The following is a 15640-nucleotide window of genomic DNA, read 5'->3' on the forward strand; positions in this document are numbered from 1 at the left end:
ATTGCTGGGGAGGGGGAGCTGAGCTACTGTGCGATTGCTGGGAAGGGGGAGCTAAGCGGCTGAGCGATTGCTAGGGAGGGGGAGTTGAAAATGTTGAGTGACTAAGGAGGGGGAGCTGAGCTGCTCAGTGACTGCGGGGGAATAGGGAGCTGAGCTGCTGAGTCCCTGCCTGGAGGAGGCAGACATGGAAGTTGTGCTGCTAGTCACTGCTTGGAGGGGGGGGGGGCAGGGAAAGCTGAGCGGCTGAGTTACTGCTGGGAGGAGGGAGACGGGGAAGATGTGCTGATGGTTGCTGCTCAGAAGGTGACCACAGGAAGCTGAGCTGTTGAGTGACTGAGTTGCTGCATGGAAAAGGTAGTCAGGAAAGATGTGCTGCTAGTCACTGCTCGGAGGGGGAGCAGGGGAAGCTGGGCTGCTGTGCGATTGCTGGGAAGGGGGAGCTAAGCGGCTGAGCGATTGCTAGGGAGGGGGAGTTGAGCTGCTGAGTGATTGCTGGGAAGGGGGAGCTGAGTGGCTCTGTGATTGCTGGGAAGGGGGAGCTGAGCGATTACTGGGGAGGGGGAGAGGAGCGGCTGAGTGATTGCTGGGGAGGGGGAGCTGAGCGGCTGTGTGATTGCTGGGGAGGGGGAGCTGAGCGGCTGTGTGATTGCTGGGAAGGGGGAGCTGAGCTGCTGTGTGATTGCTGGGAAGGGGAGCTGAGCTGCTGTGTGATTGCTGGGAAGGGGAGCTGAGCTGCTGTGCGATTGCTGAGAAAGGGGAGAAGGGGAAGCTGACCTGCTGAGTGATTGCTGGGAAGGGGGGAGCTGAGCTGCTGAGTGATTGCTGGGAAGGGGGGAGCTGAGCTTCTAAATGATTGCTGGGAAGTGGGAGCTGAGCTGCTGTGTGATTGCTGGGAAGGGGGGAGCTGAGCTGCTGTGTGATTGCTGGGAAGGGGAGCTGAGCTGCTGTGTGATTGCTGGGAAGGGGAGCTGAGCTGCTGTGCGATTGCTGAGAAAGGGGAGAAGGGGAAGCTGAGCTGCTGAGTGATTGCTGGGAAGGGGGGAGCTGAGCTGCTGAGTGATTGCTGGGAAGGGGGGAGCTGAGCTTCTAAATGATTGCTGGGAAGTGGGAGCTGAGCTGCTGTGTGATTGCTGGGAAGGGGGAAGCTGAGCTGCTGTGTGATTGCTGGGAAGGGGGAGCTGAGCTGCTGTGCGATTGCTGGGAAGGGGGAGCTGAGTGGCTGAGCAATTGCCGGGGAGGGGGAGCTGAGCTGCTGTGTGATTGCTGGGAAGGGGGAGCTGAGCTGCTGTGTGATTGCTGGGAAGGGGGAGCTGAGCTGCTGTGTGATTGCTGAGAAGGGGAGCTGAGCTGCTGTGTGATTGCTGGGATGGGGAGCTGAGCGGCTGAGTGATTGCTGGGAAGGGGGATCTGAGCTGCTGAGTTTTTGCTGGGGTGGGGGAGCTGAGCGGCTGAGTGATTGCTGGGGAGGGGGAGTTGAGCTGCTGAGTGATTTCTGGGAAGGGGGAGCAGGGGAGCTGAGTTTCTGCTGGGAGGAGAGAAACATGGGTGTTGTGCTATTTTGTAATTGCTGGGAAGGAGGGAGCAGGAAAAGCTTTGAGTAAACCAGAAAGGGGGCTTAAGTACCTCATCACTTCTGGGAGGAGCTGTGCTGCCAAGTCACTGCTGGGAGGGGGCAGCAGTAAAAGCTAAACTAAAGTGGTACTGTCAGATACAGAGATCAGTGAGAGCTTGTTTTTAAACATGTATATTGTATGCTTGTTAGGAATATAATGTTTTTGTCTTTCTTGAACGGCATGCTTGTTCAAAGTCCGTGAATGAGAACGTGGAGAATATAGATACACAATACTATACAAGCTATATATCAGAGAAGGGTATTTAACGTTCACAAGCACATACTGGCCTAGTCATTCCACTGTTCAAATACTAAAATGATATATATCACTTTTGCTGAATTGATGTCAGTTGCCATAATGCCTTTTTGTTTTTGTTTTTTTGTTTTTTTCTCAATTTGCCTACTAAGGGAGGGATATTATGTCACTCTGCACAGGTTTAAATACATTTTTGATTATATATTCCACCATGCGCTCCTCCACAGGTTCAAGCATTGTCTTCCATGATTATTTATGTTATGATATGCTCCATCACATTCAACGTGCTAGTTTTACAGAATGTGGCCAAAAGTTAGTGGACACCTGACCAACATGCCTTTCGCTTGTTGGACATCCTATTCCGAAACCATGACTGTTAATATGAAATTGGTCTCCCATTTGCGGCTAGAGGAGCCTCCAGGCTTTCCACAAGATTTAAAGGGGTGTCCATGGGAATTCTTGCCCATTCATGAGGTCAGGTACTTATGTTGAATGAGAAGATCTGATCCCAAAGGTGTTCAGTAGGGTTAAGGTCAGGTACTGATGTTGAATGAGAAGACTGGGTCCCAAAGGTGTTCAGTAGGGTTGAGGCCAAGTACTGATGTTGAATGAGAGGACCGGGTCCCAAAGGTGTTCAGTATGTTTGAGGCCATGTACTGATGAATGAGAAGACCGTATCTCAAAGGTGTTCAGTAGGGTTGAGGTCAGGTACTGATGTTAGATGAGAAGACCTGATCCAAAGGTTTTCAATAGGGTTGATGCCATGTACTGATGATGAATGAGAAGACCGGGTCCCAAAGGTGTTCAGTAGGGTTGAGGCCAAGTACTAATGTTGAATGAGAAGACCGTATCTCAAAGGTATTCAGTAGGGTTGAGGTCAGGTACTGATAAATGAGAAGACCTGATACCAAAGGTTTTCAATAGGGTTGAGGCCATGTACTGATGATGAATGAGAAGACCGTGTCCCAAAGGTGTTCAGTAGGGTTGAGGTCAGGTACTGATGTTAGATGAGAAGACCTGATCCAAAGGTTTTCAATAGGGTTGAGGCCATGTACTGATGATGAATGAGAAGACCGTGTCCCAAAGGTGTTCAGTATGTTTGAGGCCATGTACTGATGAATGAAAAGACCGTATCTCAAAGGTGTTCAGTAGGGTTGAGGTCAGGTACTGATAAATGAGAAGACCTGATACCAAAGGTTTTCAATAGGGTTGAGGCCATGTACTGATGATGAATGAGAAGACCGTGTCCCAAAGGTGTTCAGTAGGGTTGAGGTCAGGTACTGATGTTAGATGAGAAGACCTGATCCAAAGGTTTTCAATAGGGTTGAGGCCATGTACTGATGATGAATGAGAAGACCGGGTCCCAAAGGTGTTCAGTATGTTTGAGGCCATGTACTGATGTTAGATGAGAAGACCTGATCCAAAGGTTTTCAATAGGGTTGAGGCCATGTACTGATGATGAATGAGAAGACCGTATCTCAAAGGTGTTCAGTAGGGTTGAGGTCAGGTACTGATGTTAGATGAGAAGACCTGATCCAAAGGTTTTCAATAGGGTTGAGGCCATGTACTGATGATGAATGAGAAGACCGGGTCCCAAAGGTGTTCAGTATGTTTGAGGCCATGTACTGATGAATGAGAAGACCGTATCTCAAAGGTGTTCAGTAGGGTTGAGGTCAGGTACTGATGTTAAATGAGAAGACCTGGTCCCAAAGGTTTTTTAATAGGGTTGAGGTCAGGAACGGATGTTGGATGAGAAGACGCGATCCCAAAGGTGTTCAGTAGGGTTGAGGTCAGGGCTCTGTGCAGGACACTCAAGTTCCTCCACACCAAACTGGTCAAGCAATGCCTTTATAAGGCTGGTTTTGTGCACAGGGGCACAGTCCTGCTGAAAAAGGGCCATCCCCAAATTGTTACCACAAGGTTGGAAGACTACAATTGTGTAAATTGTCTTTGTATGCTGTAGCATTAACCGCACCCTTCACTGGAGACACCTGAGCTCAATCATTTGGAGAGGGGTCCACATACTTTTGGCCACATAGGTGTGATGATTAGGTGTCTAAATTTTGGCCATATAGTGTAGTCTGCATACATTGCTGTGAACTCCATTGCTAAACCATGCAGTCACCAAGCCAGCGTCAGAGTAAAATGTCCTTATTGGCCTGTAAGGAATGACTGAAATCTTTACATGACATGAATCTCTCTCTTCTGGTTTCCAGGGGCCCTCGGCCTTACGTGGGTGAAGTATTACTGCAAGTACGAGAAGGAAGGGAAGAGTTTAAACTTAATTCCTGTAGAGCAGAAGCCAGGATCCCGACAGGTACGATTAGACACTTGTTGCTTTTTATGGATATTGAGTAAAATGTTCTACAAAATTGTCTGAATAACAGGAATGTGTTTTGTTAGTGAATGTGCCACTCTTTCTGCTGATGCCTTCACCAATCTCCCTACCCCTTTGTTTGTCCTGCATATTTATTACTTGAGTTTGTATAGTGTCGTCAATTTACGCAGCACATCACATACAGTACATTTACATCAGTCGCTGCCCTCAAGGAACTTAGGGGCAGATCCACGTAGCGCGGCGCATTCCTCCTTCGGGCGTAGCATATCTCTGATACACTACGCCGCCGTAACTTACAGCTTTTTTTTTTATTCCTCAAAGAATTTGCGCCGTAAGTTACAGCGGCGTAGTGTTACTTTGGCGGCGTAAGGGCGTGCAATTCAAATGGATGTGATGGGGGCGTGTTTTATGTAAATACGTCTTGACCCGACGTAATTGACATTTTTTTTCAACTGCGCATGCGCCGTCCGTGGGGGTATCCCAGTGCGCATGCTCGAAATTAAACCGCAACAAGCCAATGCTTACGACGGTGATGTCATTCTACGCAAAGCCCTATTCGCAAACGACTTGCGCAAACTACGTAACATTTTCAAAATTTGACGCGGGAACGACGGCCATACTTAACATAGGATACGCCCCATATAGCAGGGGTAACTATACGCCGAAAAAAGCCTTACGGAAACAACGTAAAAAAAATGCGCTGGCCCGACGTACGTTCGTGGATCACCGTATCTAGCTAATTTGCATACTCGACGTGGAATTCGACGGAAACGCCACCTAGCGGCCAGCGTAAATATGCAGCTACGATCCGACGGCGTACTAAGACGTACGCCTGTCGGATCGAGCCCAGATGCAGTCGTATCTTGTTTTGTGGATACAAAACACAGATACGACGGGGCATTTTAAAAATTACGCGGCGTATCAATAGATACGCCTGCGTAATTAGTTTGTGGATCTGGCCCTTAGAGTCTAAGGTTCCTATCTTGTATACAGTACATACACTGTACTAGGGCCAGTTAAAAGCGGAGTTCCTACGAAAATAAAAATATTAAAAGTCAGCAGCTACAAATACTGCAGCTGCTGACTTTTAGGGTCCAGCGATGTGGGGGAACGAAGCCCGCTCGTCTCCCTCCTCTCCGTGGCGCCGGCATCACTACTGTGGGCGCCCGGCTGTGGCTTCACAGCCGGGCACGCGCTGCGCACAGTGATTGGCCGAGCAATCACCTGGGACCTGTGACGTGTCCTAGATGATTGCGGTGAGGGAGGGGGGAGAAGTGTCTTCCGGCGCTGCGGTGCCCAGGGAGGAAGTGGGAGCTGAAACCTTCTAAAAAGAGGGTTTCCGCCCCCCCCCCCCAAAAGAATTGCATGCCAATCGTGGCATGTAGGGGGGGTCACCTTCCCTTAAAGCGGAAGTTCCATTTTTGGGTGGAACTCTGCTTTAAAGTGGATGTAAACCCACTTTTTTTTATTTTTTTATGTCACAATGTAGAGAATAAGATTTCCTATCATCTGTGCGCAGTCTTGCCACGCAGAGTTAATCCAGCACCGAGCAATCCTCTTTTTATTCAGTGAAATAAAACAGACTTCCAGATAAAGACCAAAGTCCTTGCTTGAGTGACAGATTAATTATATATCTCGTGCACTAGCTTGCAGACATGCACAGCTTCTGTAAAGTGCACAATTTACATCCCCCTCCCCTCTCCTCCTCTCCCATCCAGCTCTCCCAGGATTGGCTGTCTTTCCTGTGTTTTGATTAAATGTTTTCAAAATATGGGGTGATCCACAGTTCAGTGTAAACAGCCATCAGAATATACATAGACAAGAAGCTGTGCATGTCTGCAAGCTAGTGCACGAGATATGTAAATAACCTGTCACTCAAGCAAGGACGTTGGTCTTTATCTGGAAGTCTGTTTTATTTCACTGAACAATAAGAGGATTGCTCAGCGCTGGATTTACTGTGCGTGGCAAGACTGGGCACAGATAGGAAATCTTATTTTCTACGTTGTGACATCAACAAAAAAAAATTTGGGGTTTACATCCACTTTAAAGCAGAGTTCCACCCAAAAATGGAACTTTCGCTTTAAGGGAAGGCGACCCCCTGACATGCCACAATTGGCATGTAATTCTTTTGGGGGGGGGGTGGGGGGCGGAAACCCTCTTTTCCCCCTGATTTTAGGGGGGAAAAGTGCGCGTTATACGCCGATAAATACGGTACATTATTTCTGAGAAAATTTAAGTGTTCATAAATTTTTCTCTAATTTTGATCTCCAGTGTATTTATTATCCATATGTCCATATGGTGTAGGTGTGGCCATGAAATCACAAATGTTTAGCCATATAGTGTATATTGGGATTTATTTTTTGTAGACAATAGGTTGGAGTGTGTGTACACAATGGCATGATGTAAGCTTGTGTAATTGTGTCTCTGTCCAGTGACATTCTAATCCTGTTTGTCTGCAAGGAAAGCCTGTGTGATAATCTTCCCATCGCCATCTGTCTCCAGAGAGGAACGCGGCGGCGTCTTCCCCAGCGCTAGTCCTCTCCCTAGTGCTGTACATTGCTCACTTACTGCCCGTATCTTCCAACTGCTGCTCTCTACCTACCCTGTAACTTCTCGTCCCTCTCTCCTCCATTTATCCTTTCCCCTTTCTTCTTGTCATTCCCTCACCCCCCCTCCTCATTGTTGATCTCTCACCCCACCGTTTTCCAATTGGTTTTCTACAGGCGTCCTTTTTCCCTTTTCCTTTTAGGTGAGCCAGGAGCTGACCCTCAAAACTTGCATGAGACGGAAGACGGATTCCATTGATAAGAGGTTTTGTTTTGATGTAGAAACCAATGAGAGGTGAGTACCACTGATATGAACGCAACCCTTCTAGAGAAGAGATGTAGGCTGCCAATGATGAACATTCCAAATTAAAAATGCTAGTCACTTGGCTGTTAGTGTGAGCCACAGGCTTAAAGGAGCTGTAAAGGTTTGTTTTTTTATTTTCTAAATAGGTTCCTTTAAAGCGGAGGTTCACCCTAAAAAACGTCTATATACCATTACATCCAGCATACTTCCGACATCTACAGTATGCTGTTTTTTTGGGTTTTTTTTTTGCCGTACATACCGTTTTATTGTTATTTTCCCCCCGGCTTCCGGGTTCTGATTGCCGCGGGAGTGGGCGTTCCTATTCAGAGGTTAGATGATTGACGTCTGGTGAAAAACTTTCCCTGGCGCATAAGGCGCGTCACCAGTTTTCCGTAAGTAGCCGACCTGCGAGTCGGCTCTATATGGCGCCTGCGCAGTCAGCTCTACAAGGCGGGCGCCGTTTAGCGCCGTATAGAGCCGACTCGCAGGTCGGCTAGTTACGGAAAACTGATGATGCGCCTTATGCGCCAGGGGAAGTTTTTCACCAGACGTCAATCATGAATAACCTCTGAATAGGAACGCCCACTCCCGCGGGAGCCAGAACCCGGAAGCCGGGGGGAAAATAACAATAAAACGGTGTGTACGGCAAAAAAACAAACAAAAAAAACAGCATACTGTAGATGTCGGAAGTATGCTGGTATATAATTGTTTTAGGGTGAACCTCCGCTTAAGCTAGTGCATTGTTGGTTCACTTACCTTTTCCTTCGATTTTCCTTCTAATGTTTTTTTTTCTTTGTCTGAATTTCTCACTTCCTGTTCCTCCTCAGTAAGCTTGCCCCCATCATCCGAGCCGTTCTGGCTGGGGGTTAGTCAGCGTGCTCGCCCCCTCCCTTGGGACTACATATTCTTGGGAACACAGCGTCTCCCTGCAGGGATGTAGTCCCAAGGGAGGGGGCGAGCACGCTGACTAACCCCCAGCCAGCATGGCTCAGATGATGGTGGCAAGCTTACTGAGGAAGAACAGGAAGTGAGAAATTCAGACAAAGAAAAAAAACATTTAGGCTTAATTTCCATGGACGTTTTTACAGCCACTTTTCTGAGCGTTTTTTGCAGCTTAAAAAAAGCTCTCCATGTTAGTCTATGGCCTCATGCCCACCATTACGTTTTTAAACTGTAGATGGCTGAGCCGTTTTTAAGCTGCAAAAAAAACCCAGGACCAGTGCGTTCTGAAGCTCCAGCGTTGGAGCTGTAAAAACGCCAGACGTTAAACGCTCAAAAACGCTAAAAAACGCGCAAAAACGCTACCGCAGCGTTTTTGAGCTCCAGCTCAGAAAAAAAACAAAAAAAAAACATGGACAGGCGTTTTTAAGCTGTAAAAAGGCTAAAAAAAGGCTAAAAAAAGTGGCTGTAAAAACGTCCATGGAAATTAAGCCTTAGAAGGGAAATGGAAGGAAAAGGTAAGTGAACCAACAATGCACTAGCTTAAAGGAACCTATTTAGGAAATAAAAAACAAACCTTTACAACCCCTTTAAAGCCCATTTCTTTATCGTACATCACGGGACACAGAGCGGCATATTCATTACTATATGGGTTATATGGAGTACCTTCAGGTGTTGACACTGGCAATCTCAAACAGGAAATGCCCCTCCCTATATAACCCCCTCCCATAGGAGGAGTACCTCAGTTTTTACGCCAGTGTCTTAGGTGTTAGTCATGGTTTAGCTTGCCTCCGCATCCTTGGGATTAGGTGAGCTACCGGTTCTGTCCAAAAAAGCCTCAGCGCTAAAGTGGTCAGTAACCGGACCCCAAACCCTTGGGGTATAGCCCATAATGCTTTTCTTTTTAGAGAGCTGGACCCTGGGCCCAGAACTTAGAAAACCTTTGGGTGCCTAATGTTTTCTGTTGCCAGGGTGCTATATGGGCCCAGGACAGTGGATCCTTCATAGGAACCCAGGGCCTGAAGGTCTAGACATCCCCACGGAGATGGGGGAAGATTGGGCCTCTTGCTTGGCAAAGTCCTGCGGCATGGAGCAGGTAAGTGAGGGGAAAACTTGCGGAACTTGGTTCTTAGCAGGTTTTTTCTGGGGGGTCACAGGGGACATGCCTAAAGTTATGCACTGCATCTGGCAAACTAGTCACATATCATAAAGATAGGATGGCTCTATATGTATTATTCCCCATAAGATGTGACCTCCCTTGTAGTGTTGGAAAAGCATTGAGTGGGGCCTGTGTGATATAAAAGTATATGTGTGTGTCAGAGAGCTGTGCTTACCTGCAAGCCTCCAGGCGATGCTCCATTCAGTCTTCCTCCTCCTCGTGGTTCCAGGCTGCAGGCTGCAGTTTGCTGGAGCAGAGAGGTCCCTTCCTCCCAAACCCCCAGCCCCCCCCCCCACCCCCCTGTCGGGAGGGGCATTTCCTGTTTGAGATTGCTGGGGGGGGAAGGGCGGGTCAGTGGCTTAAGGAAGGGGCGGCCCTTCCTTGTTTGTTCCATACAGCTCATTCAATACTTTGGAACTGGGGAGGAAAGACCAGAGCGGCAGCACGGGGCGCCGAGGACACACAGTGGCCAGAAAGGATATTGCAGTCTTCAGAAGACTGTTTTTTCAAGCCTAGAAATAGGCTGTTTCTTTTCCATCTCATAGTTTTTCGTTGCAATACTACTCAGGGGGACAGAATGTTTTTTCTTTCCTGGATTTGAAACAAAAACGAAAAAAAAGAAAAAAGAAAAGTCATCTAGGGGAGAGGAAGCATTTTTTATCCCCCAAACAGGTGTTTGGGCAATTAACTTTTATAGTTCCAAATACCAATAGGTAGCAGGTGTACCTCGGTATTGTACCATGGCATCCGGGTCAGAGGGTACAAGAGGTGGGGATTCCCCCAGAGAGTCTGAGGTCTCGGACAAAGTTATGCCGCTGCTTTCCCCACAGGGAGCCTTGGGGCCATCGGGATCTGGGGCTGGAGCTGGCGCGGGTCAGTCCAACCCTAAGATGGTCACTGACGAGGTATTACTCACCTCTTTAAGAGAGATGGAGAAAAGAATGGGAAAAATTATAGCCACAGCTATGCGGGGCAGTAAACGGATTAGATCTCCGTCGCCCGAGCGCGGACCCTCAGAAGAGGAGGTCCTTTCCTCAGGGGAATTGGACGACCTCTTGGACAAGGACCAAGTAGGTTCAGGGATCGAAGATCCGGATACAGAGGAGTCTGGAGCAGTCTCCCAAGGGGAGAGCTGGTGGATTCAAGCCTTAACGGACTTGGTCCATAATGCATTCAACTTGCCAGTACCAGACCTCCAGGTATCTACAGTTTCAGCTTTGGGCTCACTGAGGGCGCCTCAAAGCAATGCAGTATTTCCGATCCACCCTCTACTAGAGGGAGTTTTGTTCCAAGATTGGAACAAGCCAGATAAAATCTTCTTACCACCTAAAAGATTCTCTGCCCTATATCCTATGGAAGATAAATTTTCCAAGAAATGGGCTACTCCTGCAGTGGACGCAGCCATCTCATGTATTAACAAATCATTAACATGCCCTGTAGAAAACATACAGGTATTCAAGGATCCAGTTGATAAACGCTTGGAAGCACTACTTAAGAACTCCTTCACTACGGCAGGGGCAGTAGTACAGCCAGCTGTGGCTGCGATTGGGGTTGCTCAAGCATTATCGGATCAAGTTAAGCAGATGCTTAAACTTATTCCTGCCCAGCAGGCAGAAGAATTTTCGGATGTCCCTAGGGCCATATGTTTTACAGTAGACGCAATTAAGGATTCTATCCAGCAAGCGTCACGTTTATCGTTATCCCTTATCCATATGAGAAGACTCTTATGGTTAAAAAGCTGGGAGGCCGAGCCCCCATGCAAGAAGCTCCTGGTAGGGTTCCCCTTCCATGGAGGACGACTCTTCGGAGAAGACCTAGATAAATACATTCAAACCATTTCAAATGGCAAAAGTACTCTCTTGCCAACTAAGAGGAAGTTTCAGGGGCCTGCGTTTAAACGACAGTACTCCCCTGGGCAGGGGCCCTCTAATGCCAAACAGTATCGACGGCCTCCTGCGAAAGCAAACTTCGGCTTCAACAGCAGATCACAAGGACAGGCTGCTAGAGGCAGAAAGCAGTGGGTTCGCAAACCAGCAAAACCAGCCCCCAAACCGACCTTATGAAGGGGCGCCCCCACCCACGAAGGTGGGGGGAAGGCTGCGACTCTTTTCAGAGGTTTGGGAAGCCAGCATTCCCGACGAGTGGGTACGGTCTTCCGTGGCCACGGGCTACAAATTAGATTTCCTAAGGTTTCCTCCTCTTCATTTCCAGGAGTCGAGGATTCCAAACGATCCGGAGAAAGGAGCCGCATTAATGTCGGCATTAAATCATCTACTTTCCCAGGAAGTAATAGTAGAGGTACCAGTCCTGGAACAGGGGCTAGGTTTCTACTCCAACCTATTCATCATCCCGAAGTCCAATGGAGATGTCAGGCCAATTTTGGACCTAAAGATGGTAAATACATACCTAAAGATCCGCTCATTTCGGATGGAATCCGTGCGGTCAGCAGCTACCACACTCCAAAAGGACGACTTCATGGCGTTCATAGACATAAAGGATGCCTACCTTCATCTTCCAATTTATCATTCACATCAAAAATATCTACGCTTCATGGTGGCTTCGCGTCACTTCCAATTCGTGGCGCTTCCCTTCGGGTTGGCTACGGCCCCCCGGGTGTTCACGAAGGTCCTAGCTCCAATCCTAGCCAAACTAAGGATCCAAGGGGTCACGATCCTAGCATACCTGGACGACCTCCTAGTCATAGATCACTCGTCTCCCGGCTTGGAGCGAGCAGTGGCCCTCACGGTCCAATACCTCGAGAAGTTCGGCTGGGTCCTAAATCGAGAAAAGTCAGCTTTCCTGCCCACAAGGCAGTTGGAATATCTCGGCATGAGATTAGACACAGAACAACAAAGAGTGTTTCTACCTCTGAGGAAGGTCAAAGCCATCAAGGAATTAATCCTACTGGTTCTAAGCAAGAAGGAACCGACTATTCGCCTATGTATGAGGTTACTAGGCAAGATGGTGGCCACATTCGAGGCGGTACCAAACGCCCAGAGCCACACTCGCATCCTGCAGGCAGCCATCCTGTCAGCATGGAGCAGAAGGCCACAGGCCTTGGATATCCCGTTGCCGCTCTCATCAAGAGTCCGACAAAGTCTGTGTTGGTGGTTAGACCCTCAGAATCTACTGAAGGGGAAGTCTTTCAGCCCAGTGGCTTGGAAGATAGTGACCACAGACGCCAGCCTGACGGGCTGGGGAGCAATTTTGGATGGTTGCACTCGCCAAGGTACTTGGGCAACGCCAGAGAAGCAGTTGCCCATCAACATCTTGGAGCTCAGAGCTGCTCGACTAGCCCTCAGGGCTTGGACGTCAAAATTGCAGGGGTTCCCGGTGAGAATTCAATCAGACAATGCCACGGCCGTGGCATACATAAATCACCAAGGGGGAACCAGGAGTCAAGCCGCTCAGAGAGAGGTGAGCTTGATTCTCCTATGGGCAGAGGCTCATGTGCCCTGCATATCGGCAATATTCATTCCAGGAGTGGACAACTTTCAGGCGGACTTCTTAAGCCGCCAGACTCTTTTGCCGGGGGAATGGTCTCTGCATCCACAAATCTTTCAAGCACTCTGCCAAAGATGGGGAGTGCCGGACGTGGATATCATGGCATCGAGACTCAACAAGAAGCTAGACAGGTTCATGTCCCGCTCAAGGGATCCGATGGCCTGCGGAACCGATGCGTTGGTTTGCCCTTGGCATCAGTTCAAACTTCTTTATGCGTTTCCCCCGCTCCAGTTACTACCCCGCCTGCTGCGCAGGATCCGGGTGGAGCACATACCAGTCATCCTGGTAGCTCCAGCATGGCCCAGAAGGGCATGGTACTCATCTTAAGGATGGTAGTGGGAGACCCTTGGACTCTTCCTCTACGGCCAGACCTGCTATCGCAAGGTCCGATCCTCCACCCTGCCTTACGGCATCTAAATTTGACGGCCTGGAAGCTGAATCCCTGATTCTCAGGGGTAGAGGTCTGTCTCAGAAAGTAATCTCTACCCTAATCAGAGCCAGGAAACCGGTCTCTAGGGTGATTTATTACAGGGTCTGGAAGGCCTATGTAGGCTGGTGTGAGTCCAAGCGATGGCTTTCTCGCAAATTTACCATCGATAGAGTATTAAGTTTTCTCCAGCTAGGAGTGGATAAAGGATTGGCATTAAGCACAATCAAAGGACAGATTTCTGCTCTGTCAGTGTGGTTTCAGCGGCCGCTGGCCACCCACTCGCTGGTTAAGACCTTCCTTCAAGGGGTCTTACGTATTAAACCTCCAGTTAAATCCCCGCTTTGCCCGTGGGATTTAAACCTTGTTCTGTCAAGTTTACAGAAACAACCGTTTGAGCCGTTGGCTGAAATTCCTTTGGTTTTACTGACAAGAAAGTTAGTTTCTTTCTCGTACATCACGGGACACAGAGCGGCATATTCATTACTATGTGGGTTATATGGAGTACCTTCAGGTGATGGACACTGGCAATCTCAAACAGGAAGTGCCCCTCCCTATATAACCCCCTCCCATAGGAGGAGTACCTCAGTTTTTTCGCCAGTGTCTTAGGTGTTGGTCACGGAATAGCTTGCCTCCATATCCTTAGGATTTTGGCAGGCTAACCGGATCTGTCCAGAGTGCCTCAGTGCCGAAGTGGACAGTACCCGGGCCCCAAAATCCATGGGGTTTTGCCTATAATGCCCTCTCTGAAGGGCTGGACCCCGGGCCCAGGACTTGGTGCTTTTTTCCAAAGCCAAAAGTATCCTGCTTGCCGGGGTGCTATATAGGTCCAGGACAGCGGTTCCTTCTAGGACCCCAGTGCCTGATGGTCTACTACACTACCCACGGAGATGGGAGAAGATTGGACTGTGTTTGCTTGCAAACGTCCTGCGGCATGGAGCAGGTAAGTGGGGAGCCTGCGGAACTTGGTTCGACAGCGGGCTCCCCAGGGGTGATCAAAAGGGGGGGTAGCCTAAGTATGCTCTGCATAGGCACCTTGGTCACTATGTCTGTGTGTAGACAGGATGGTCTGATTTCCCCCCCCCATCTCTGGTTCCCCTGTCCAAGTAAGTCTTTGCTGGCCACCTGCTGCCCTGCTGGTCAGATAGGGTCATCTTTGAATCTCTTCTGGGCAAAGAACTGAGCCCTTAAGAGTCTCTGTTAGCTGCCTACCTGTCCGGGGGTTCAAATTTGCCGCCCTGCAGCCGACGGCTCGATCCTCTCTCCCTGCCTCTGTAGCGCCTGGCGCGCGTCTCCATGTGTCTCTCTCCTTCCTGACAGGCGCGCGCGCGTGCGCGGGCACGCCAAAATAGACGGTTTCGCGCCGTTCGGGAGGAGGGGGCGGAGAGAGCGCAGGAAGAGGCGTGCCTTCGCGTCTGTTAAGAACAGACAGGCTGCATTCATGGCTCAGTCTGAGCTGATGCTGGAGGAGAGGGGACGCAGAGCGGCACTCCGGTGACCCCCGGTGGCAGGAAAGGGGTAGTACATCCTAGGCTTGGCCTATTTTCTTTCTACAGCCAAAAATTCCCCTTTGCAGCAGGTTGGAGGCCGCAAAGGATATCTGGTGGGGCCGTATGTTTTAAAAAAAAAAAAAAAAAAGAATATATATATATACACATTTTATTTAAAGGAACATAATATCATAGTAAAAAAAAAAAAAAAAAAAGAGATTTTTTTCCTTTGTTTTTTGAATAAACATACTCGGCCTCACCAGGGGTTTTTGGACACTAGTAATCCTGCTGTTCCCTAAACCTCTTAACTATTCCTAGCTGCAAACAGTCAGTTGTTGCATGCAGGGGTACCTCGGTATTGTACTATGGCTCCCAAAGGCTCAGGATCAAAAGGGGCAAAAAGTGCCAAAAAACAAAAGGGCTCCCCCTCGGATTCTGAGGACATGAGTCAGGCTATGCCGGTACTCTCCCCACCTAGTAGCCAAGTTGTGGCCGCCTTGGTTGAGCCAATAGGGGGGTCTGGTGCGGCGGCTGGCCCAGATCCACCCAACCCTGTGTTTGTCACAGAGGAAATGCTAGCTGCCTCTTTGGGTGGGCTAGAGGAAAGATTGGCGGCTATGTTCGCTAAGTCTTTACCAGGCAAGAAACGGACTAGATCCCCTTCGCCTAAATTTGTATCCTCAGATGCTGAAATTCTCTCGCCGGAGGAATTAGAGTTTCAGGAGGACCTACTGGACGAGAATCCAGAGGGTTCAGAAATTGAGGAATCTACTGTTGAAGAACCATTCTCAGCCTCCCAAGCGGAGAGTCTGTGGGTCCAGTCTTTGACAGATATGGTTCACTCAGCATTTAAGTTGCCTTTACCGGAGCGCCGGGGTCCGGTAGTTTCCTCTTTGGGCTCCTTAAGGGCGCCTTTGAACAACGCAGTTTTTCCGGTCCATCCTCTTTTGGAGGAATTAATTTTCCAGGATTGGGTACGACCAGACAGAATTTTTCTGCCGCCTAAAAAATTTTCTGTTATCTACCCGTTGGAAGAGAAGTTTGCCAAAAGATGGGCGCTCCCAG

The 15640-nt window shown here is 48.9% G+C and overlaps 1 protein-coding gene across 3 annotated transcripts in view; it reads left to right on the forward strand.

The window, feature by feature from the left end:
* Positions 1 to 15640, forward strand: part of OPHN1 (oligophrenin 1) — a 234765-nt gene that overhangs the window by 116999 nt on the left and 102126 nt on the right. For 2 of the 3 annotated variants that reach the window (XM_040322901.1, XM_040322903.1), the window contains exons 10-12: positions 2021 to 2047; positions 4085 to 4185; positions 6956 to 7047. In XM_040322901.1, the coding sequence (XP_040178835.1) occupies positions 2021 to 2047; positions 4085 to 4185; positions 6956 to 7047 (220 nt within the window). The remainder of the gene's footprint in view (positions 1 to 2020; positions 2048 to 4084; positions 4186 to 6955; positions 7048 to 15640) is intronic. The other variant, XM_040322902.1, reaches the window with a different exon arrangement.

This window comes from Rana temporaria, chromosome 9 (genome assembly GCF_905171775.1).
Source record: "Rana temporaria chromosome 9, aRanTem1.1, whole genome shotgun sequence".
Taxonomy (NCBI): domain Eukaryota; kingdom Metazoa; phylum Chordata; class Amphibia; order Anura; family Ranidae; genus Rana; species Rana temporaria.